Below are 25,628 nucleotides of genomic sequence, written 5' to 3' on the forward strand. Positions count from 1 at the left end.
TTAAATAAATAAAACATAGTTCTTAAATAGGAGTCTCTGCAGGTAGCACCATTAAGGACGTTTTATGTCACATATGCCAGCTCCACGCACCCCTACTGAATACCCACCAAAATTTAATACAATGAAGCAACTTTCAGAGCACAGAATTTAAATAGCATTTTAAAATATATATATTTTCACTGTGTTTTGTGGAGCTATTTCAAGGATCTTATGCAAATTCTCTTTGTATATTCATTGGCGTGGGTCTCCTTTAGACACAAAGAGCAAACAGGTGCACAATCTGCATGTGAAAATCTTCTCTGAAAAGCACAAAGGAGAGCTATATCCGAAGTGAACAGGAGACAGTTTGCTCCCATATGTATGCGATATGAAATAGTAAACATTGATTTTAATACCAGTTCCTTCATGTTTTGAAAATGCACAAGCATTTCCAGTAGACAGCGGTCTGCAAAATATATCACGTAGCATCCTCTGTAACTATAGGATTGGCTAGACATGCAAAGCGTATTATGTGTCCCAGTCAGGAGCCCTATGGATGTGATCTGTTCCCAGAGCTTCCATGCAAGGGAGTTTTTGCAGTACTGTAGAGAACTCTGTACACAAAGAGATTCCTATCCATTATGCAAATGCATAAGCTTGTTTATGCACCGTGGTTCATATGCTTACAAGGCATTATCTAGCAAACCGCACAGTATTGTCTCATAGTTGAAGGAAGACAAAACAAAAAACACCCCCCTCCCCCATGACTGAGATTCATTTCACGGCCAGTAACATTTAAAGTTCTGGTGTACTTGCAGTGGTCACCACACATTTGTGGGGCTACCCCCTAATACTGTTCCAGAAGCAACAATTAGTGTGGAATATAGCAGCTAGGTTTTTGAGATAGACCTATAACACTGTCATTAAAGGCATTGCACTAACTGCTGATATGACACCCGAGCAAGTTGAAGGGTTTAGTATAAGTCTCTAAACAACTTTGAACCAGGCTACCTTCTCCCTGCCTGGTCACCAAGATCACCAAGAAAGGCCCTCCTGGTTGTTCCACAGCCTTCATTCATCCATATGGAGATATCTAGGGAAAGGGCCTTCTGAAATAAGGTAATACACCAATATTGGTGAATCTTCAGTGCATACTGAAAACATTTCTGTTTTTCCATGCATAAAAGCATAACCTGCACTGTGCTTCTACAAGCAAAGGAACCTATTGGGAATCGCATAGGAATCGCATATTGAGTCAGTCTGGCTGGTAGATCGAATGCTGGTTTGAAGTTGGGTTCACAACCAAGTCTCTCATTGATCTGATTTTAAGCTCTGTTCCTGATAACCAAAATGGGAATTATAGTGACCTACCACATAACATGCAAGGACAAGCAGTATAAAGACTTTAAAGCACTTTGAACATTATAACTGCTATATAAATGATTAATATATATCAAAGAAGAGATTATTGAAGCATGATATGACTTACGCCAACTATAATGTTCATGTATATTTTGAAACATTTTAAAAACATACATTATTTATTCAGTACAGAGCCTATTACATTTTATGCCACAATTTATGAATAAATCTACAAATGTGTACTGCAGGTTCCTTATTGAAAGTGTGAGCTTTCATGTGTGAAACTCTTTCATTACCTATATTTCAGTTCCTCACATTTTCAAGTTATTGGAGCATTTAGAGTGTGCAAAGAATGCAAGGCCAGGCCAAGAGGTTTTCCGGTAGAACATTCTCTTTTATGTTACCTGCATTTGATCTTAGTGATTTGTTATGTACACTGGTTTTTAATGCATAGGGTATAGGGGCAGACATTTAGTGACTGCTTATTTTATTCAACTGCTGAACAAACAGTAGAACTAAAAGTTAGGCTTGCAAGAGGAAATAGAGGAGGTTTTCAGTGAGCATTGGTTATATGGACAATGACAAGTTTTGGGAGGTGCCAAAAGAAAGTGATTTGACTGAAGCCACAAGGTTGTTCATGTGAGTAGTCAATCAAGGCTACTCTCACACAGCCATTCAATGAGATTTGCACAGAAGTATCTTGTGGGTACAGTTCTAATTTAGGGGATAAAGTTAAAACAGTTTCCACAGCCAGAGGTCATTGGGTTATTGGTACAATTCATTTAAGCCTTGTTGCTATATTTCCAGAAAAGCAGCCTCCTTATTTTAGCTGCAACATTTCCAGTGACCTGATATTATAGCAAAATATGAAAATGAACAAACAAAAAGTTTGCCAACCTTGATAAATAACAAGCAAAGAATAAATACTTTGTGTACAACATGTACAATTTCACAACTTTAGTGTCTGAGCTACCAGCTCTGAGCCTAGCCTACCTCACAGGGCAGTTGTGAAAAATGGGGGGAAAGGAAAGTCAGTGTACACAGTCTTGAGCTCCTGGAGGAAAGCAAGAAAGAAAAATATATAACAAGCAACAAATATGTGCAGTTTCACAACTCCCAGCAAAATACATACAGAAAACATTTCGGCAACCTTGATTTAAAAATGTCCTTGTGTTTAAAATACAGCCTATAGGAATTTTAATATGTTGTAGCTTTAAGGCAAATAATTATCTTATGGTTGTATTTGCTTTGCTGTGTGTACACACACACACACACACACTACTCTTACTCCTACTCCTACTTTTATTGCCTAGCCTTCACCAACAGGAGTTGCAACAATTCAAAATTTGGTGTTAAAAACAGGTAAAACAAATCACAGTTACAGGAGTAGGATGTCGAAGTCCAGGGTAAAGACGGTTACTGCACATTAATAAATAACAGGCCAGTGATGACAAATAGACTGGTAGTGGTCACATGGGAGACTAATAATAATAATAATAATAATAATAATTGTTTATTTATACCTCGATCATCTGACTGAGTTTCCCCAGCCACTCTGGGCAGCTCCCAATCAAGTGTTAAAAACAATACAGCATTAAATATTAAAAACTTCCCTGAAGGGCTGCCTTCAGATGTCTTTTAAAAATAGGATAGCTGCTTATTTCCTTGACATCTGATGGGAGGGCATTCCATAGGGCAGGCACCACTACCGAGAAGGTCCTCTTTCTGGTTCCGTGTAACCTCACTTCTCGCAATGAGGGAACCTCCAGAAGGCCCTCGGCGCTGGACCTCAGTGTCTGGGGTGAACGATGGGAGTGGAGATGCTCCTGCAGGTATACAGGACCAAGGCCATTTAGGGCTTTAAAGGTCAGCACCAACACCTTGAATTGTGCTCGGGAGCCAATGCAGATCTCTCAGGACCGGTGTTATATGGTCCTGGGGGCCACTCCCAGTCACCAGTCTAGCTGCTGCATTCTGGATTAATTACAGTTTCTGGGTCACCTTTAAAGGCAGCCCCACGTAGAGCGCATTGCAGTGGTCCAAGCGTGAGATAACTAGAGCATGCACCACTCTGGCGAGACAGTCCATGGGCAGATAGGGTCTCAGCCTGCATACCAGATGGAGCTGGTAGACAGCCGCCCTGGACACAGAATTAACCTGCACCTCCATGGACAGCTGTGAGTCCCAAATGACTCCCAGGCTGCGCACCTGGTCCTACAAGGGCACAGTTACCCCATTCAGGACCAGGGAGTCCCCCACCCCCACCCACCCCCTGTCCCCCCAAAACAGTACTTCTGTCTTGTCAGGATTCAACTTCAATCTGTTAACCGCCATCTATCCTCCGACCGCCTCCAGACACTCACACAAGACATTCACCGCCTTCACTGGTTCTGATTTAAAAGAGAGGTAGAGCTGGGTGTCATCTGCATACTGATGAACACCCAGCCCAAACCCCCTGGTGATATCTTCCAGCAGCTTCATATACATATTAAAAAGTTTGGGGGAGATGACAGAACCCTGAGGCACCCCACAAGTGAGAGCCCAGGGGTCTGAACACTCATCCCCCACCACCACTTTCTGGACACGGCCCAGGAGAAAGGAGTGGAACCACTGTATAACAGTGCCCCCAGCTCCCAGCCCCTCAAGACGGTCCAGAAGGATGTTATGGTCAATGGTGTCAAAGGCCGCAGAGAGATTGAAGATTAGAAGGTGGGACTGCAGTATCATATATATTTTCTCAGTAGGAAGGAAATCTCATTTATTTCAAGGGCATTACTTCTGAGTAAAACATACCAAAACCACCCAGTTGTGTTTCATCCTGTAATGGCAGAATACTTGGGGAGTGTTCTTCTTTTGATTGCTTATCAACAGTGATCAAGTGTCCTTAGCAATGGCGCTGCCTGTTGACTGCCAAAGCATTAGAGCTGCCTCTGTGTTGTTCTAACTTTGTTCAGAAATTTCTGATTGAATTCCTTTTTTTAAAAAAAAGAAAACTAAGATTCTGGGACCCTAGAATCATAGAATTGTAGAGTTGGAAGGAATGTAGGAATCTCAGCTAAAGCATCCAGGACAGATGACCATCCAATTTCTGCTTAAAAATCTTCAAGGAAGAAGAGTCCATACTACTGTCAAACAGCTCTTACTATCAGAAAGTTCTTCCTGATGTTTAGTCAGAATCATCTTTCTTGTAACTTGAAGCCATTGGTTCAAGTCCTACCCTGCAGAGCAGAAGAAAACAAGCTTGCTCCTTCTTTCATGTGGCAACCCTTCAGATATTTGAAGATGGCTATTGTATCTCCTCTCAGTCTCCTCTTATCCAGGCTAAACATATCCAGCTCCTTCAAGCACTCCTCACCCAACTCCCTCAACTAACTGTTCTTCATAAGGCTTGGTTTCCAGACCCTTGATCGTCTTGGTCACCCTCCTTTGCAGTGCGGTGGGTATTTTAAAGTGTGGCCAATCCAAACTAACAATTATTGTAATCATGCACAGTTATCTTCACTTTGCGTTGTTTTTAAAGGATGACCATTTATTAACAGACTCCACAGCTTTCATGAAAATTGGTTTTAAGAAAAAGCTTGCTGCTTTCATTCCCAGTGCCCACCCTTTAAAATGAACCCAGAAGTTCCTTACTTTTTGTTTATAATGACCCAAGCAGCAAGGATTTATATGAGAGCTGGGTCTAAGAAGGAAAAGAGAGATGCTTTGGAGTTTAAATGGAAAACAACATTTCACACTTCCTCCTTCACAGTTTGCTAACGTTCTGCTGGGGAAGGTCATGAAGATGAAAAGCCTGGCAAGATGGGGGTGATGGAGCCTTTTCAAAAGAACGGGAAATGGCAAGCAAGGGGGCCAAAAAATGTAATCACCAATAGTTGCACATTGCTCTTTTCCTTTTAATAGTTCCTCACACAGCTCAGCTTCAAGCTTTAGGACTCAGACAATAGGTCTTTTGTTAAGCAGTTCTGAAAATTGCACAGCAGTATTTTGCTCAGAAATATAGAAGCTTATCAAAACCAAAATTATCCAAAATGAATGAATGCTGCTTTGTAAGCAAATGACTAAAAATGCAGTGTTCACATTAATATTTGGCCTTCTTAAGTTAGGTTCTGGCTTTTATTATAGAACTCCTTGATTTGCTATCCTGAACCAATCAAGTCATCTTTGACACCATCTGCACTATAAATTTAAAATACTATGATACCAGTTGAAACATTCATGGCTTCCCACCCCCCACCCCCTAAGTGTAGTTTGCTAAGGGTGTTCAGAGTTGTTAGGAGAGCCCTGTTCTCTTCATAGAGCTACAATTTGCAGAGTGCCCTAGGAAAATGAATTGATATTCAAATCACTCTGGAAATTGTAGCTCTGTGGGAGGAATATGGGTCTCCTAATGACAGCCTTAACAAATTACACTTCCCAGAATTCTTTGGGGGAAGCCAAGACTGTTTAAAGCAGTATAAAAGTATTTTAAGTTTATGGTGCTGGTGAGTGAGGCCCATTAAGCCCTGTTGAAACCACTATGTGGGCAATGGCAATTTTGCTTTGGTTAAGTCAAATGGCTACTGAAATATTTTGCAGGAGAAACATTTGTACAAAAGCATTTGTTTAGTGGCACTCTTGGCTCACTGCCGTTTCCCCTTTTCTGAGAATTGTGAGGATCTAGAGAGCAATATCCTTCATGCCAGCGGTCACCATCAGGGGTTTTATCTTGAGATCAACAGTTTAGCTAATTTCAGACTCTAATTTGTTTACATGATCAAGTGATTAAACCAAGGCCACAGAAGCAAGCTGAAAGCAAGATAAAGAGACCCTGGTTAATTAGACGCTTCTCTTCCATTGTAGAGTAAGTGTCCATATGAATAGTACTTTGATCATTATCACTAACAGAGCTGAGTGGAGTTCAGAATTTACTGCCAGCACAAAGTGACCTAGAGTTTTCTGAGATAGTAACTCAAGAGCAGCCTATGATATTGAGAGTAAAGGTGTCTGGCTTTATTTTACTGGGATTTCCATACCCATGTAAAGTAGGATAAAACTGGATGAACTCATCCCTGCCCCCTTCCAGCACTGAAATTACTCTTGAAAGAAGCATCACCTGCAGCCAGTTGAATAGCTGCACTGTGACATGTTGCACTGTGCCCACAACAAATTATCCAGTTTGCAAATGTGCCCATGACCCCCCAAAACATTTAGCTATCCCTGCTCTAGCATCTTAGGCAGAGGTTTTGCGCATTATCTCCTTTCTTAAACAAGAGATACCATTAATTGAACCTGGAACTCTCTGCAGGCAAACTTACTCTTCCACAGAACTACGTATGATCTCTTCCACTATATAACTGCCTCTTAATGCCAAATGACTTTTTTTGAAACAGTGATTGCACAGTGATTATCTAATCCTGTCTTTTGTTGTAGTTGGATAGGATAGCGACTCTGAATCATCTTCAGAAAGCAACTGCATAAATCCGTATTCAGGCAAACATGTTGTTGTTTACCACAGGAGGTGACCTGGAAAATAGTTATTGACTTGGAAGGCTGGTGCTCATTTCCATGCCCTTTCTATGCATAATCTGCGAGCAATTTGCATGAAATTAGATACAAAATTCTGTCTGGTAGACATGTTGCACACAAGATCTGTGGATCTTTAACTCTTTGATTTGTGTAGCTTTTCAACTTTTACAAAATGCTTAATTACATATTGCAAAGCACATCAGGCCCAATCTCAGCAGTTCCTCCTTGTCATAAGATAAGGTGACTCAATAGCTCTTCTGATTGTTAAACTCAGAAGGACAAAACCTTGAAATTGCTCCCCTAAAGTATGAAATAAAGGTTGGAGCACTAAGATGTAAAGCTATAATGCATCCTAAGACAGTTTAGCTTTAATTTCTTAGCTATTCAGACTTTGCTTCAGCAAGTTTTTCTGCGTGCCCAAGTGCATGGTGGGCTACTGTTGTTTTTTTAAGATGGCAATTAAGATTCATTGGCTTTGATTTCTTGGTATTTTTAATTGGCAGCTCCTCAACTAAAATAATAAATATTGGATGCTTCCTTAAATGTTGGGTAAGTCATATGTTGATCACTCTGTTTTGCCTGACCTAACATTCATTTTAATAGAACATCTACTGCTACAACTGATAGTACTATTGCTACTGCTGCTTGCTGCTTCAAGTATAGGTGGCTGTGAAAGAGTAAGCTGGTAAATTATTTGAATGGGGCATGGTGATGAGCGAATAATCCGGCACCATGTAAGGAGATCAGGAGCAAGTCAGCTACTGAGCATAAACTAACAGATAAGGAACCTCTGGGCCTCCAGATGTTATTGAACTTCAGTCATTCTTGACTGCTGGCCATAAAGGCTGGGACTCATGTGAGTCGAAGTGCAACAACATCTGGAGAGTGCCCCATTGCTGAAACAGGATCCAAAATAACATGTGAACTAGCCATTAGGAAATTTCTCCCCTTATAAAGGATTGCATACCCAATTGGTTGACTAAGTGTTCCAAACGTTCAATGCCACTGTACAGCAGGGTTTAAATTTTCAAGGAGTTAACTGCAGAAGGTTTATACAACTCTAGGAAGACCTTGTTCCCCATTTCTGTAAGTTAATCGGGATACAAGTGAGCCTCTAGTGGAACTCACCCTGCGAACTTCCATAAATTGACATCAGGATAGATTTGGCTTCTTGTGTATTGTATTGCCCATCTGCAGGCAGTGTTAAGGGAAAAAAATGTCAGCTAATTCCACCATTACACTGTGCTGGGTTTTCTAAAGGTTATGTATATCAGTGTGCATTAGAACATAGAATGAGAATATTTCTTTTGGCAGTTTATATATCATAACAGCTCAGTGAAAATCTAAGTGAAACTAAAAATAGAGTATGATGTTATGCTTCTCAGCAGTTTATGTGCTTGCATAAACAGGAATGTTAAATATCTTAATATTCATTTTGCATTCAGTTTTAAATGCTACCATATTTCTGTGCCAACTAAAAAAGGCAAGTTCACTCTCCCAGATTTGAAACAGAAGGTCAGTAATATGCATTGCAAAGCGAAGCTTTGAGTTCCCAAGACTTGGAAGTGAGTGACATAAAAAAGTTTCATGGTGCATATTTAGTCTAGATTTCCTAAATTGGCTGGCTCTGACCATTAAGAGATGATCTTATGTTCAAATATATCTGTGTAGGCTATATTTATTCAAGTGCAGACTGTAAACCCTTCAGATTCACACATTCTTATAAATCACAAGAATTGCACCTCTACTCAGTGATATCAGCTAGACATTATTCAATGTTTCTTCATGTTCAAGAGCTGTCTAGGATTCAACCTATCCCATTCATCATCCTACCATTTTTAATCACTCATAATGAAATGTCAGTCTCCATTTCAAAGTACAGATGACTAGAAACACCATGGCTATGACAGCTACAGTTCTGTGGTTGCCAGGCCCATTCACTGTATTGCCAGGTTGCCCTAAAAAGTCTGAAACTGGCACAGATTTTTTCAGAGTTGGTCATTTGAAAATGTAGACAACTCATATATATATATATTCATAATAGACTAGAAAACAGATGGCCTTCCATATTATGAGAATTTGTCAAGCCTTCCATAGCTATACATCAACACTCCCCCTTAAAAGTCTTCCTAAAATATTTCAAGGGTCTGGTGACACTGATGATGTTATGCATTAATGCAGTAAAAGCCGCCTTCAAGCTCTAAGCTGAAATCTTATCCTGATGACTAAAGTAAAATAGAATTTTTTCATTTATTTTAATGGAGATAGGATTTCATACACAGACTAAAGCTAAGGCTGGATTTACCAGTGAATGAGCTGAGATTCATGAATAGATTCATAGGGTTCTGACGGTGTGTTCTGGAAACCCTGTACACAGTATGGCAAAAGGCTAACATCAAGTTTCAGATATCAAAGCACCTGCATCCAGCTTGGATAGGCAGGTGCCCCAACTCTTCTCGTTGATGCACTGCTGCTGTAAAGTGCAAGCAGGAATTTGCACAGGAAAGCTTTTCAAGCTCTGGATTCACATTCAAGTTCACCTTGGGACAGGAGCAGCAGGAGCACACTTATTTTCAAAGGAAGCTTAAGATACAAATGGCAGTGGATGCTGCAATGTCTGACGCCACTGGCTGAACAGAAAGGGGATGGACCCAAATAAGAATCCTAAAATATTCTGCGGTTGGTCCCCTGAGCACACTATTGTAGTGCTGTTATTATTGTGGAGATAGGCTAGGAATGTTAAAGCCACAACCATTACATGGAATTTAGAATGTAGGAGAACTTAATGAGGCCAGGTAAAACCAAAGCTTAGTTTGAGCAAAGATCTCCAGATAATAGCCTAGAGGGTTTTTTTGTTTGGAAAAAAAAGAGGAGATTGGGGGCGGGGACATAATAGAGGCATTTAAAATTATGCATTGTTTGGAGAAAGGGGAAAGAGGGAAGTTTTTCTCCCTCTAATAGAACCCTGGCTTGTCCAGTGAAACTGAGCATTGGGTGAATCAGGACAGACAAAAGGATGTACTTATTGAGACAGCACATGAACTGTGGAATTCACTGCCACAAGATATAGTGATGGAGATTAACTTGGGTTTAGTCAAATGCATGGAGGATGAGGTGGCTGATGGCTACTCCTCACAATGGCATGATACCTTCAGTATCAAGTGGCATGCCTCTCAACACCGTGTGGAAACACAAGTTTGAAGAGCGTTTGGTGCCCTTGTCCTTCATTTGGATTTCCCATAGTCATTTGGTTGACCACTGTGAGAACAGGATGCTGGGCCAGATGGGACCTTTGTTTGATTCAGCAGGGGTCTTACAATGAATATTCTTAGGTTAACACGTTTTTAAAAACCAAAGTTCAACCTGAGGACCATATGCAAAATAATAATAAAGTGTCCTTTTGATTCTGACCAACAAGCATGACATAAAAAAAACCTTCAGTTTAAGGTGTGGGATTATGACACAGAGACCATGACTTCTAGGCATCCTTAACTCTGGCTCCTTTTGATTTTAAATAAGTGTTCCAAACAGAGAGAGGGGGGAAAATCAGTGTGGCACTAAATGGGGTGTGCACACAGGGAACAACAGGACTCACTCCCCCACCATATTTTTCTTCAATACGCACCCAAATGTATTTCAGGAAGTTCCCCCAACCCCCCATAACAGATTTAGGGGGCATGTGGGGAGGGGAGAGGGATGGAAAGTCCTGTTTCATGAGTGGACATTGTTCTGCACTTGTAACAATTTAGTTGAATCCCACCCAGGAACTATGTCTCAGAGGTTAAATGCATGTTTGGAACTTACAAGGCTCCATGTTCAATCCCTGGCCTCTTCATTTAAATGGCTCAGGTAGCAGGTGATGGGAAAGACCTCACTGGAGACCCTAGAGAGTTCCCTCTAGAAAGCTAGCCTGGTAAAGTATAAGACAGCTTCCTATCTTTAAGAGAAGTTGAGTAAATATTCACAATCCTAGCAGTGTATTTTTATTCAGATAAGTACCCCAAAGCCCATCTTATCTCTTAAATACCCAATCAATCACTACACTCTGCAGGTGAGGGCCTCCTGCAGGTAGTATCAGGAGGTTTGTTCCTTTCCATACAATGTAGGAATCACAACTTCAGTGATGTCACCTATTTCCTTCAGTTGAACATTAGTAGGAGCTTTCTCTTAAATTAGGGTATTTTGGCTATGCGTCTCTCTCTCTCCCCCCCCCTTCCATTTTTCAACAAGTCTTTTAAATTAACATCTTTTCCAGTCTGCATCTGTATTGGAATTGTTTTTAGGATGTTTTACCACCTGTTGTTTGCTGTCCATGGCTCCTTTAGGAGAAAGGGTGGGAAATTTAATATTAATAATAACATAGAAAGATGAGAAAGAGAGAGAGATTTTGTTAAATATCTGGCTACTCTATAGCTGTGCTCTGAGAGTAGAGCACATTACAAGATTAAAAATAAGACACCAATAAGAACAGAGGCTTCTTAGCCCATTGTTTTCATCTGGGAAGGCAGAATCACATTATAAATGTTTAAAGTCAATGAAAGGAAGCAAAACCTCACAAAACATGTTTAATATAGGATTATTTCCTGTGGAATGCCTTCCAGATGTTTTCTCACACCACCTTCTAGAAAATATAGTCTGAGGTCATTTTTTTAAAGGCGATAAATAAAGTCCTGTTTTTTGTCACAGTGTCAGAAAATTGTCATTCTCGCACTTTATTAAATTACCCTGGGTTCATGATTTGCACCATATTTTTCAAAATTCTTTGTTTCACATTAAGGCCAATGTTATAAGAATATTTTTTCTGTTGACTATAAATAATCTTCATTTGGACTTGCTTCCGAGGCCGACAATTTTCCCTTTGATCTCATTGCAGATCTCATTGCAGACCCGATCTTGTAGTACTAAGGATTTTAATGCTCAACTGTCATTGGATTACATCTGTGGCAGATTCTTTTGTCTAAATATGTCAGACAAATAACCATGTTATATGCAGAAAGTGGTGAAGAGAAAATATTCTTTGGCTGTTTTAACTTCTACACAACACTTTCTATCCAAGGGCAGCATCAACAGAGCAGCAGAGAAATGGGAGGGTACAGTTATTTACTTAGCATTTCTATCATGCCTTTCAATTCACAGTGGATTACATAACAAGATAAACAAGATAAAACACAATCAACTATATATTGCATCTGAGTTGCACGCAAGCTCTGGAATATATATATATATGCCACATTAGATCGGAACACATTGCTTCCTTCAGCTGAAAGGTGGCCCTTTATACAATTTATGCTCACTTGTCATTTGAGCACCTCTTTTTCCTTTGAGCATACAACCATGTGGTTGATATGGTTGTTTCTAGTAAGCATATTAAGGTAGGGGGAACCCTCTCTTCATACTGTTAGTTTAAAGTAGATTGGCCTTCGCCAACTTGGTCTTGTCTCATTGTTTTGGAACATAGCTCCCATGAGACCCAGCCAGGATGGCTGATGGGAGTTGTAGCCCAAAACATCTGAGGGACAGCAAGTTGGAGAAGGCGGTTTAACTAAAGGGTGCCTCTTGTTTCTACACTGGATAGTCCTTTGGTCTGATCTAGTAGGGCTTTTCTTGAAAGCTTCTGTGCCTTGGTTCTGTGCTTCCTCATATTTTCATGCTTCTTTTCAGATTGATTTTTCTGATTAAATGGCTTTTATGGATGCTCCTGTCTGAAATTGTCCTTCCTGAAAACTTCAGTGGTGCTTTATTGTAAATTTTGATGTAACATTCCCCTTACGTAAAGGGGGTATGCCTGCCAAATGGTGTCTAGACACTTGAGCAGAGTTGGCTAATTATTAGTCACCCCATGCCTTTGTCCTCAGGAATGGGAGAGAATAGCAAGTGCATCTCATGAATCCAAAATGGAAGCTTTAAGATCTTTTGTTTTGCTTTTTCTTACTTAGCTATCACAGTCTGCCTTTTCTACTGGAAGATGTGTTCACAGTGGAAGTTAATCCATTAGGGTGAATGGGACACTGTCCCATCAACCACAGTATTCTCTCAGGCAGCCCCAACCTACATGCCTTCTAAGCAGTGCAGGGGTAGCACTGCCTGTCAGTTTCATCATTCTTAGTCCATGTGTTGTCCTTGTAGAATTCAACAGGTAGGAGGATGGGGGCAAAACTAGAATTAGCTAACTCAGCCTGTCATTGGTTCTAGCTCAACCTACTGTTTGGGCTCTTTGTCTTCTGCCCTTCCAGTCCCAACAGGCACCAGGCGCTACTGTGTGCTAGACAAACAGGATCCATAGTCACCAGTCTTTTGTTCTCCTCCTTGACTGCCCACCACCTTCTGAAATCAACCTTGGATCCAGTCCTGGCTTAGTGGGTAGGATCAGCAGATTCTGTCTTCTGCCATCTTCAAAAGAGTACCAGATTCTGACTGGATTCCAAGAGCCTTTTGTTGTTGTTGTTGTTTTTTGTTTTTGTTTTTTTTACATTGTACCATGTGCAAGCCATACACAGAGACAGATCCATCCACTCACTCAGATTGCAGTTTTGGTTAATGAGGTTCTTGATGTTCTTAAGTGAATTTTACCTCACTACACAAACTGTTGCAAGTGAGTTCAAAATCACTTCTGTTACTTCTAATCACCAAAACAAATTCCTTCCAGTAGCACCTTAAAGACCAACTAAGTCAGTTCTTGGTATGAGCTTTCGTGTGCATGCACACTTCTTCAGATTCTAATCACCAGTAGATCAGCCAAGGTCTAGGTCAATAAATAAGTATCAAAAGGAGAATACATTTGTAGAAATTTGGCACAGTTTTCTGAACACAGAGGCCTCAGTTCTTTTCAAATGGATAATACACACTTTACAAATAGCATACACAGGATTTGCCACAGTTTAGTCGAGCAGCCATAAAAGGCCAAAGTGATAATTGCTTCAGATAATTTCCAAACATCAATGAGCTTTTCAAGAATTTGGAATAAAGAAAGGTTTAAAGGTCTCAACTATTTTGATTACAATGTCATCACATTTCAATACATACTGATATGTGTACGGAAATGTAATACTGTATATACTCGAGTATAAGCCGACTTTTTCAGCACATTTTTATGCTGAAAAAGCCCCCCCCTCAGCTTATACTCTAGTGAGGCAGTCGGCGGCGGTGAAGGGATGAGCGGCTGGTCCTGCCGCCACTGCCCGCCTCTCGCAAGAGCAGGCACAGGAGCCACGGTTGGGAGAGGTGCTGCACTGCACTGTACCTCTCCCAACCGCAGCTCCTATGCCTGCTCTTGCGAGCAGCAGAGGCGGCGGCAGAGGGACAAGCAGCCCAAAAGGAGCCTTTTCGGGCTGCTCCTTCCTCCTCCACCGCCTTTGCTGCTGCCGTCGTCGGCAGAGGAAGAAAGAGCAGCCTGAAAGCAGCCCTTTGGGGCTGCTTGTTCTTCCTCCGCCACTGCCGCCGCCACCAGGTATGTGGTGTGGTGAACCAGCTTATACTCGAGACAATAAGTTTTCCCAGTTTTTTGTGCTAAAGTTAGGTGCCTCAGCTTATATTCGGGTCAGCTTATACTCGAGTATATACGGTAAGTATAATTTTCTTTTGTGAATTAGTGGATTTGCCCTGGCCTTTCCATTATTATTCTGTGTTTTTGCTCTGCTCCACATACTGCTTGGCATTCCTTCCAGTCTAACATGGAGAAGTTCTAAAATTATCCCAGTATTGTTAGTAGTGGATGCTGTGGTTGGGCTCTATGACTCACCTGACCTCCCTCTGCCTGGGTCACTGCTGCATGCAGGGACAGAGAAGACAAGGGACAAGGTTGTCACAGGGCAAACATGCCAGCAGAACCAATCTGGTGGCTCTGCTGGTGCATTTACATTGGGCCAACCTTGCCACCACCTCACCCTCTCCATCCCACTATGCAGCAACAACTCAGTCAGACAGAGGACATGTGAGCAGCACAGTCCCACCATGCTGCCCCCTACAAATAGGTGCATGTGCAATTTGACACAGTCTTCCATTTCTTCTATTTAACTGCATATTTTTTTCTTTTTCCATTCAAGTTACTGATATGCACAAATGCGTCTGCACATTTATTCAGCACAGCACAAAACAGAAATATTGATGCAGTCACGGTCACCATCACATTAAGATTTGTTTTTGCACTGTGCACTGGTGCACGTTACAGATATGGTTGAGGAAGAATATGAACAAAAGGGAGTGGCAGCTTCAGCTTACTGCACCTAAATAATATCCAAAGCAGAGGAGTTATAGAATCCTCAGACTCAGTAATAATCTGCAAACAAGGCCAGGGAATTGGACTTCTGGGGGTTATTTTCATGGGGACAATATTGTATGCATCCCTTCCTGACTCCAGTGATTCACATAAAAGCCATCAGAATAAAGTTCAAAAGTTATCCAAACAGTTTTATTATTCATCTCTGAATTAATCCTAGCCTGCTTCCTTCCTTGATGTTTTGCATCCTACAGTCTCAAGGTCAACACTAAATTATAAAAATTAATCAAGTATATATTGTTCTGTCTAGTTGGCCTGCTCTGCCCTGATATGAACTGTGAACACTGGAGATTTCTGGTTGAATAGGTTCCTACTCCTAGAAGAGTAGTATAACTCTATGTGCATTTAAGATTAGAAAAGTCTTTGAACTTTTGCAAGCTTACCCATCCATCTCTGCTTTCAATCCACTCAATAAAGCACATTAGCTCTCTTTACAAGAATAGATCAAATGATAATAGCAAACAAAATTAATTAGTCTCCAGAGACCTTTCCTTTTAAAAACTTGCAAGAATTTACAGATTTGTTCTTGGTTTTTTGCTTTCCAATGGTAAAATGTATACAAAGGATAACTGCATAAAGTGACAGTTGACAACTGAAATATTCAGGTTCTCAGGAACCTTTACTTCTTTACAATCACTTGTGTAGGTTTTTAAAATTTATTTTTTGTGGACAAGAAGTAGCAATAACTGCAGGCTTGCCCTTGAGTAGGAAATCTAAATAATTAAGATAATAATAACAATTAAAGCGCCAAGGTGGAAACAGAATGGTTCACAGTAGAGTAGCAAGTTCATGATTTTCCTACATCCTCAGAGAGTGTCAATATGAAAGAGATCATACTGTGTTTGAGGCTGATGTGGAGTTATTGATCAAATGGGTGGGGGGAGCATTGCTGACTGGTAGAGCACATGCTATGTCTGTCTATAGTCCCTATAATCTCCTGTTAAAAACTTTCTCCACTGAGAAAGTTCTCTCTCTTTCTGCCTGACATGCAGGAGAGCTGATGCCAGTCAAGGGAGTATTCAGGCATCTCTTGCTCAGAGACTGTGTAATAAGAAAACAGAATCACATTCACTGGCCCCACCCCTTTCATGTTTCCTTTGGCCACAACCCTATGGGGTTGTATCGGTTCTGGGCGGTGCTTTTTTTCTAGAAAAATAGGTGCCGGTACTAACCATAAAGTTGTTACAGTAAGTGTCACACTTTTTAACAACAACAAAAAGAGGTGTCAGTACCACGTACCCTTGAGTACCCCTTGAAAAGAAAAGCACTGGTTCTAGGTAAGAAAAGAATGAGTTTATGCTATCACTTCATGGTGTTGGGTGATGGCTGGATGGCCATCTGTCATGGATGCTTTACTTGACATTCCTGCATTGCGGGGGGTTGGGCTAGATGACCCTTGGATCCCTTCCAAATCTATGATTCTATGAAATTATTCTTTGCTAAGTCCTCTAAGCACACGCAGCAATTGTTTTGTTTTTGTTTGTTTTACTTACTCTTCTTAAAATACTATGCAAAGTTCAGCAGGAATGGGTTTCTTATAAGGTGAAACTATAATCATTAAGCTGTGATGACAGTCATGTGCCTTCATTGAGAGAACTGCTTGTAGAACTTTGGTTTCTTAGTTTTATACATAGATAGGCTATCTCTGAGATGTACCTGTAGCCGGACTGGGGGGGGGGGGGAGCGCCTCTTTTCCTGAAAAACATTAAGCTTCTACAGTTCTGCCTAGCACAGCATTCATCTTCTGTTTATTACACTGTCAGCCATTTATTTCATTAATGGGCCTAATCGTGTGAGCGCAGCATGTCATAGGATTGCGGGTAAGCACAGCTGTATTTGCTCTACCAACAACAAAACTAAATTCTGTGCTGAGGGGAACTGAATTCTCTGCCAAGAAAGTTTTGTTCTTTAATCTGCATGCTTTGTGCCAATCAGGCATCTTTGCCCCATTTTCTTTCTTTTAATTCTGTTTGCGCTAACCACAGGGAGGGAAGGAGTGAGTGAAAAAAGGTTCAGAAGCTTAGCCCACCCATCACTGGAACTCTTAGGTCACATCCGCACCATACATTATAAGCACTCTTGTACTACTTTAATGGTTGTGGCCTAGTCCAAAGAATCCTAAGGACTGTAGTTTGTCACAGAGCTATACTTCCCAGCACCCTTAATAAACTACAGTTCACAGGTTTCTTGGAAGGAAACAACAACTGTTTCAAGTGATTTTTTTTATATATATATAAATATTTATTAAAGTTTTTAAATATAAATGCACAAACAATAAACAATCTTACTTCTGTCACAAACATAATTTCATCACTTCTTTGGACTCCCTCGCGTCTCCCGCTCCCATTTACATCGTTAAAAGTTTTTTCCAAACAAATTATCAACTTGTTTACAATCTCATGTCCACTCATTCAAATATAATCTAGCACTTCTTCTAAAAAAAATTTTATATTTTCTTTTAGTCTCACTTATCATCAAATTTAAATCTACTTTAGTGGTGGCCAATTTTTTATAATCTAGCATCCTCCTTAACATTCAACCAAATTACAATGTTTTTGTAGATACATCTTGAATTTCTCCCAGTCTTCCTTGTTTCAAGTGATATTAGTGTGCTTTAAATGCATAGTGCGGACGTGACCTTAGTCAACAAACCTCTTGATATTTCACTAGGTACTACTCACACACCTTTAAACTTATACATCTTGAATTTCTCCCAGTCTTCCTCCATCTTCATGACCCCAGTTAAACTTGCCAAAATATACCATTCGTCTGATAATAAATGTTGGAAATGTAAAGAAAATGAAGGAACATTCTTTCACCTCTGGTGGACATGCCCTAAGGTGAAGGTCTTCTGGGAAATGATATATAATGAGCTGAAAAAGGTATTTAAGTATACCTTCACAAAGAAACCAGAGGCCTTCCTTCTGGGTATTGTCGGCCAGAAGGTGTTAAAGAAGGATCGAACATTTTTTATGTATGCAACAACGGCAGCAAGGATTCTCATCGCAAAAAACTGGAAAACTCAAGATCTACCCACACTGGAAGAGTGGCAGATGCAGCTGATGGACTATATGCAACTGGCCGAGATGACTGGCAGAATCCGTGATCTGGGAGAAGAGAAGATGGAGGAAGACTGGGAGAAATTCAAGATGTATCTACAAAAACATTGTAATTTGGTTGAATGTTAAGAAGGATGCTAGATTATAAAAAACTGGCCACCACTAAACTAGATTTTAATTTTGATGATAAGTGAGACTAAAGAAAATATAAAATTTTTTGGAAGAAGTGCTAGATTATATTTGAATGAGTGGACATGAGATTGTAAACAAGTTGATAATTTGTTTGGAAAAAATTTTTAACGATGTAAATGGGAGCGGGAGACGTGAGGGAGTCCAAAGAAGTGATGAAATTGTTGTGATAGAAGTAAGATCGTTTATTATTTGTGCATTTATATTTAAAAACTTTAATAAATATTAAAAAAAAAAAATAAACTTATATTTGTGACCATAGAAAGGGTGGAAATATATTTATAAATTAAAATTAAATGTCATATTCCTGCATCCTAGTGCTGCCTGCAGCGTGTACCCCACCAGCTGGAATGTGGTGAATGTCCAGAATGGGCAGGGCCTTTTCATTAATGGCACCAACTTCATTGAACTCCTTCTGCAGGGATTCCCTCCTGGCTCCAGCATTGTACCATTGTATGCCTGGTTTAAAAAAATGGCTTTAAAAAAGGAAAGGCCTTTGGAACTGGCTGGTTTTCTTAGTCCCTGTTTTCTTGCTACTGTGCTGGGGATTGTTTTCCATTTATATTGATTAATCCTACTGTGTTAATTTGCTGGGGGGTTATGCCTCTGATTATTTCTGTTACCAGGTATTCTTGTTCTTTTTGTTAATTGCTTTTTGTCTATTGTTTTAACTTTTTTGCTGTTAGCTTCTCTGAGGTCATTTGAAAGATAGAGTGGGCTATTCATTTAAAAATAAAATAAAATAAACTGATACTAACCAATCCAATAATGTGAATATGTCAATTTTTCAGCAGTCCCATAGTCACTTTCACGTACTACACCCACAATTGCTGGATTAGAACCCTAAATTCAGAACCCACTGTGCATGGACACAACAAGCACGTCATCACAGTTTATACATTGCACAGTTTTAAGGATCCCTTCCTCTGCCTCAGGCAGTGGTAGTTGTTAGTGCTGCAGCTTTTCTCATGCACTTAAATTATAAGCTGAGGGAGGTCTAAGGGAGGCTTGGGAGTGCAACAGCCATTTTATGTGGTATTGAGCAAGCCATCCAGCACCCACCTTAAAACTATTCTGCACCTTTCTTCTTTTTGTAAGTGAAAGTATTTTTGGGTTTCAAATGACAAGCAAAGAAGTGCTGTGTGGCAATTTGAAGGATGCCACTGTAAGTATTTTTGCAGTGCAAACCACTTGACGATGAGGCTCCCAGGCATTTGCTACATGATCAATTAGCCCACCTGCTCAGACAGATCTATGGGTAGAAGAATTCAACATAATATTCCTCCAGTCATTCCATCAATCCAAGCATTTCAGCTTGCCAGGCATAACATTCTTCCTTCTTGCCTCCCAAAAACACGTGCTTTTGGAATTTTTCTGACACCCCCCCCCCGCCAGTTGCAGGGGGCACGCAGGGAGAGTAGTGGGGAAAGCCCCACTGCACAAGCGGAAATCCTTGCACAGGGCTTCTGCTGAAGGGGCTTGTTAGGTGAATCCCTGCCATAGTCTCCTTACATATTTCAAATGCTGATGAAAGAATCTCACCAAGCGAACACTTCATTGATGGATTTAGCTGTTGTCTCTACTTAGCAGGAGTGTTCTGAGTGCTCTGTCATGTATAAAATGTGCATTTTCCAGAGCACTGGCTGTAGGATTTTATCTTATTTTTGCCCGTTTATACCTTAACACTTCTTTGCTATGCACCATTGAGATAAATGCTGTGTTTAAAGATGGTACTCTTAACAGTTTCAATGTGTACAGTGTATGTGTGTAAAGGAGAATTAAATATTGACAAAAAGAGAGAAGAGTGCAAAAGGTAAGACAGCCTGGAGGTTTGGTTTTTAAAGATATGTATTTTTTTCTTCTTCTTCTTACCACATTGCAGATCTCGCCTTGCAGATTTTTTCACAAACTGCCAGCCTGAGTCACGATCTATTAGTAGCTGTCTGAAGGAAAACTATGCTGACTGCCTCCTTGCTTACTCCGGGCTTATTGGTAAGGCTTTCCCCCCCTCCCTTGGGTTTGCTTTTTTGCGGGGTGGGGATGAATAGGTGGGTGAGAAGAGAGGCTTTTTTTGGTGTGTGGTATGAAAATGAAACAAAGGGCAAGGGGAACTCCATGAAGTTGTTGTTGTCGGCATCCATCTCTCTTGGGAGAACATGGAAGAGTGTGCCTTTGGGGGTGAAGATAAACTGTTGGAAACTGCTGTGGTGCTAGAGACATGTTTTGTTGCAACTGGGGCAGATGAGCGCATCTGGTTTCGCTGGTGCAGATGCACCATGGCATTTCTTTTCCCTGCGTTCCTCCCAGTCGTCATTTCTGCTCTGGTCACTGCTATGGATACACAATCTGACTGTCTGTTTCCAGACTGTGGTCATCTGCAAGGGATTCCCACATGGCAGGGTTGCTGTTGCCAGCCTTCATGTCATGGTTGCAGACACATGGTTGTAACACAGAGTTGGTCTGCCAACAGTCCTTGTGCCTGAAGCCAGCTCCCCATAGAGCATGTTCTTGGGGATCCTGCCCTCTTCCATTCTGTGGACATGACCACAGGAGTGCAAGCATGCTGGGAGTGTAGGCTTAAGAGAGCACATCTTTCTTTGAAACTCCGTCATCCCAAACCCCAACAACATCTCAGGCATCTTGAAGATTGTGTTGAAAAGCAGAGATAAAAGAAATGCTCATCAGCCACGTATAAGCACAATACCAGGACACAATCCATGCATAGCTCAACTCTTAAAGTTCTTTTCTATTTACCTTTGAGTTAAAATTAATGAAATTTCCAAGGCAGTAAGCCTAAGTAAGCCTAAAGTTCATAGAAATGAAAGCAAATGGGCAAAAGGTTTGTGTACCAGCGAAGGAAGAATATTTTGAATGAAAGAGCCCACATGTGAAGTACTCTTAAAGAACAGATTCTGAATTACCTCTAGTTGGGGACTACTACTAACATACTAGTAACCGGTAGCTTTGTTAGGGAATGTCCCTCAAACATCATATCCAGCTACTCAATGCAGCCATACCAGGTATATGCATGGAAAACTGGTTCCACAAATGGATCTCCTTTGCTGTATTAGATCACCTGACTGGTAAGATTTAGGACCCCCCAGAATAATTAAATATGCAGCTAATCACTATATTATTTGTCAGTCTCTGTGCCCCCACTCTGCATTCCTGGTATCTACTTGTGGGTGTGGAATAATGTAATAAGATAATGGTGTGGACAAGCAGGTTTCACTACTGAGACAGAGACTGTTTACCATAAGGAACATGTTAATGTTCTGACTTTCTGTTGGCAGTTCACTTTCTTTTTCCCCATATAGATGGGGGGGGGGTGATTGCATGCACAGTTAGTCTTTATGTTTATCTGAACTATTGTTTAGAGCAAGCTTTTGAATATCCCACAAGTAACCTGGGTGAAATTTCCTTTGCTATGAAAACGACTTCTCCTTTCTAGGGAAGGATAGTTTCCTTGATGAATGAAACCAATTATCTTCTAATTTGTTTCCAAGAAGTCTGTTTGTGAATGACCCCCTGTGTCCTTATTAAATGGTTTCTGAGGTACCTGTCATTCCCAGTGAAGGCAAAACTATCCCTTCAGATCGTTATCGTAATTAACATTTGGATTTATCATTGCTACTTCTGCTTGAGTGACTGTCAAGTACCACTGGCTTCACTTCAGAGCAAGACATTTGCCCACAGTGGACATCCCTGCATTATAAGAATGAACCGCAATGAGCTTTTGGCTCACATTATCCCACAGCAACCTCAAGGAGGAGTTTGGAAGTTTTCACTTCTGGTTTAGATTAACAAGAGCTAGTGGTGTCAGCTGAATCCAACGAAGTTTTGACTGTTTGAAAGACAGTAAGTAAGCATTAAATGATGGATCAGAAAGCTAGCTTAACAGACTGATGACAGAGATATCTCTTGATTTGGAAAGATGGGTATTACTCAGGTGTAGTATTTGGGGTGGAATAATACACATAAGATGAATATCTTGCCATGGACAATTTTTGATGCTTTGTAGTATTCCTTTGTTTTTCCTGAAGTCATTTTCAAAAACATAATACGGCAATTCAGAAGTTTCTTTGTGGGACATTGCTTCCCTTTTTACTTTAAAAACTGCAGCTGTCAATATTGGAAGAAAGATTTAATTTTCCAGATCTTAGACTGTACCATAAGGCATATATATCTTTTAGCTCAAACAAATGATTGGCAAGCTTCCCCCGCCCCCCTGCAAACAGCCCTGGACAGGTAATCATAAAGATGATATACTTGGCACCCCTTTATGGATGGATGGAAATAGGGTCTATGTGTATAAAAAGGAAAGGACTATTTCCACCTGCAATTTCAGCAGCTAGAGTGGTGTGGCATATAACGTATCATCAATTACATTTTGACCCATATGCTCATGCTAAATTAACTCTGTGGGGAAGGATTTGGACATAATGCTTAAGTATGCTTAAGTGAAATGAGAAGCAATTGTTCCATTCTGAACCTCACCCCAGAGGGACTCCCTGGATGGACTGTTGGGCCCGTGACTTGCTGTGATTTGTACTCACCATGTTAAACTGTTCTTTAGGAACATAAGAAAAGCCTACTGGATTAAGCCAATGGCCCATCTAGTTTAGCATTCAGTTCATACAGTGGCTAATCCGATGGCTGTGGGAAACCCGCAAGCAGGACCTGTGTACACGCCCCACTCCTGCACGTTCCAGCATCTGGGATTGTCGAACATAATGACTCTGACAGTGGAGGCACACTCCATTTTGGTATTATGCTGGTTTCTTAGTGAAAGCGCTCATCTTAAAGCAGTGAACGTCCAGAATGTAATAGTCAGATGGCAGACTAGATAAGGCTATGTACACCTTAGCAGCTTAAAATGCAGTGAGGGAATTTCCCCACCCCACTGCATTTCAAGTTGTATTTGCATGTTGCTGTACACACCACAGAGGGGTGTGGATATGTACACTTGATGAGCATTACATATTTGATTTCCCTGCACGTGCAACCTCCCCCCCCCCGCAAACTCCTATTCATGTAGCTGCCATCTGTGTGTGTTTTGAGACACACCTCAGCTTAACTGTAAAGTGAATGTGGCACACTTTTTCAAATCAAATGGAAATTGGTTTGAGAGGAAAGACATCAAACAGCAATATTTCTCAAGAAACTACAGGATAGATATGGATTGTGGCTAACATCATGTGTCTACGAGTTGAAACAACAACAATGGGAGTATGCTTGAGCTAGAGTGAATGGTAATATGTACACAGCCTAAGTATTTATTTGTGAGTGAAACATGAGAAGGAAATGGCATGAAGACTTATATATTAGATTTGTTTCAAGCTCAGAGTCTACAGCTGTCATGAAACTTTTCTAGCTGTTTATGGTAGGTGTGAAAACCACAGCTCAACTCCTATAGCTGTTAAAAACATCTTTTCTGATGAGATACCACAGAAGCATGAGCTGGGGGAAGCATGAGCAAAACAGAATGCTCTCACTCAGAAAGACTATGTGTTAAGATATATTACTAGGTTAGGGGTGTGTGTGTGTGTGTGTGTGTGTGTGTGTGTGTGAAATACTCAGTGATCCAAATAGCTGTACACCATGAAATTTCAGGGATCTCTCTCTTTGTATGTAGATATGTACAAGTTAATTAGTAGCTTTCTGTTTTTCTGAAAAACAGTTCTATGTTATTCAAATAACTGCATACATTTTCACTGACAAATAGTGATGAAGGAAATACAACTACCCTGTTTTATTTTCTTGGGCCAAAATGGCAACACTTCTCAATACTTATTGGCCAAGTTTGCTAATCATAAATAAGTATGATGACTGGGGAAGTATGGTAGCTTTCAAAAATCTTGGGAATTGCTTTTTTTATTGAAGCAAAGGCAAAAGGATGACTTAACTAGCTGCAGACAAAAGAAGCTGACTCCTGGACAAAGAACTCGTGTATCTTAGACATCAGATCCAATCAAGTGATGTATGGATGCTAGCTGCTGGCAAGAAATAACTTTGGTACTAATGGATAACTCAGAATAACAGCTGCTGGCAAGTAGTTCCCAGACACAGGGACTTTTGCTGAGGATTTTATTGGAGCCATTATGCAATTTAACCTTAAGGATAACCCAGTTCCAGCAGAGAGGTACTTTTCTGTTTCCATGGGCAAAGATACTGCACAAATGCTTGAAGAAAGACTGCAAAAACACTCTCTGGCATCAAGATCAAGGGAATGGGTCTCTAAGGAAGCGAAATCAAGTGGAGATCTGACTTTGGAGGGGAAATGCACATTCTTCTTCCTTGCTAGCAGCCCCAAGACACAGTCAAGAGGATGGAAACTGACTAGTGTAACAAGAGTTCATGCCTTGCTTACTGCTGTTACTTTGAAAAACTCACAGGCTTCCAAAACCAGCCTTTCATTTTCTTTGGGATACCAAGAGCTCTTGTCAGCCTAGTATTAATCTAGACTCCAAGGGCATATATGTTCATTCTGTGGTTGTATGGCTACCTGTCCAGGATTCCTTTCTCAACTCTCTTACCATGTTTTTTCCTACCCATATTGAGAGCTAATTATATCCAATATGTGGAGGCTGTCCACACTACAAGTGTAACCTTTCAAAACCACTTGCTATGTTCCCTAGCCCAGCTGCATGGAGATTCTGCATGCTGGCAGCATCTACCTCCACAAATTAGCACTGCTTATATGGATACTCTCCATGTAAATGTGCCAGTGTGCATAGCAAGTGGCTTTCACATGTTCTGGTCAAGATACAGTATGTGGGGTCCTGCCAGTTATCTCCATGTGGGAGCCATAATATTAAAGTCAAGTTAGAGAATATAGACTGCAGATGTATAGAGAGCCTGAGAAGTGGTTTTTAAGTGATAGAAAACATTTACCTCTCACTTTTTAGATGATAAGGTGATTGCCACAGAATGGTGACTTGAGGTATCTATCAAATAGGAGTCCACTGCAAAAATGCCTTATGACATGGAAATGATGGATAGCAATCATTCCAGCACACATTTGCCACATTAAAGTGGTCATGGAAATTAATATGATACTCTCTGATGCACAGGGAACAAATGCTATGTCCTAATTGGATGTGTTAATGGTGACCAGATAGATCAGTCATAACATATTACTTTTTTCTGTTGAAGAAAAATAGTGGTTTGGTTTTGTATTATGCTTTTGGGAACACTCTAATTTGCATTAATACAAATTGTAAACACTTAGTGGTATGTGATTGAAAACACCAGAG

General features: G+C 40.6%; 1 protein-coding gene across 1 annotated transcript in view; it reads left to right on the top strand.

Annotated features, from left to right (window-relative positions):
* GFRA1 (GDNF family receptor alpha 1) overlaps positions 1 to 25,628 on the top strand; it is a 188,306-nt gene that overhangs the window by 124,882 nt on the left and 37,796 nt on the right. The window contains exon 5 of the mRNA XM_081863743.1: positions 20,255 to 20,364. Within this exon, the coding sequence (XP_081719869.1) occupies positions 20,255 to 20,364 (110 nt within the window). The remainder of the gene's footprint in view (positions 1 to 20,254; positions 20,365 to 25,628) is intronic.

Source organism: Podarcis erhardii, assembly GCF_964252035.2.
Source record: "Podarcis erhardii genome assembly, chromosome: 5".
NCBI classification, from domain to species: domain Eukaryota; kingdom Metazoa; phylum Chordata; class Lepidosauria; order Squamata; family Lacertidae; genus Podarcis; species Podarcis erhardii.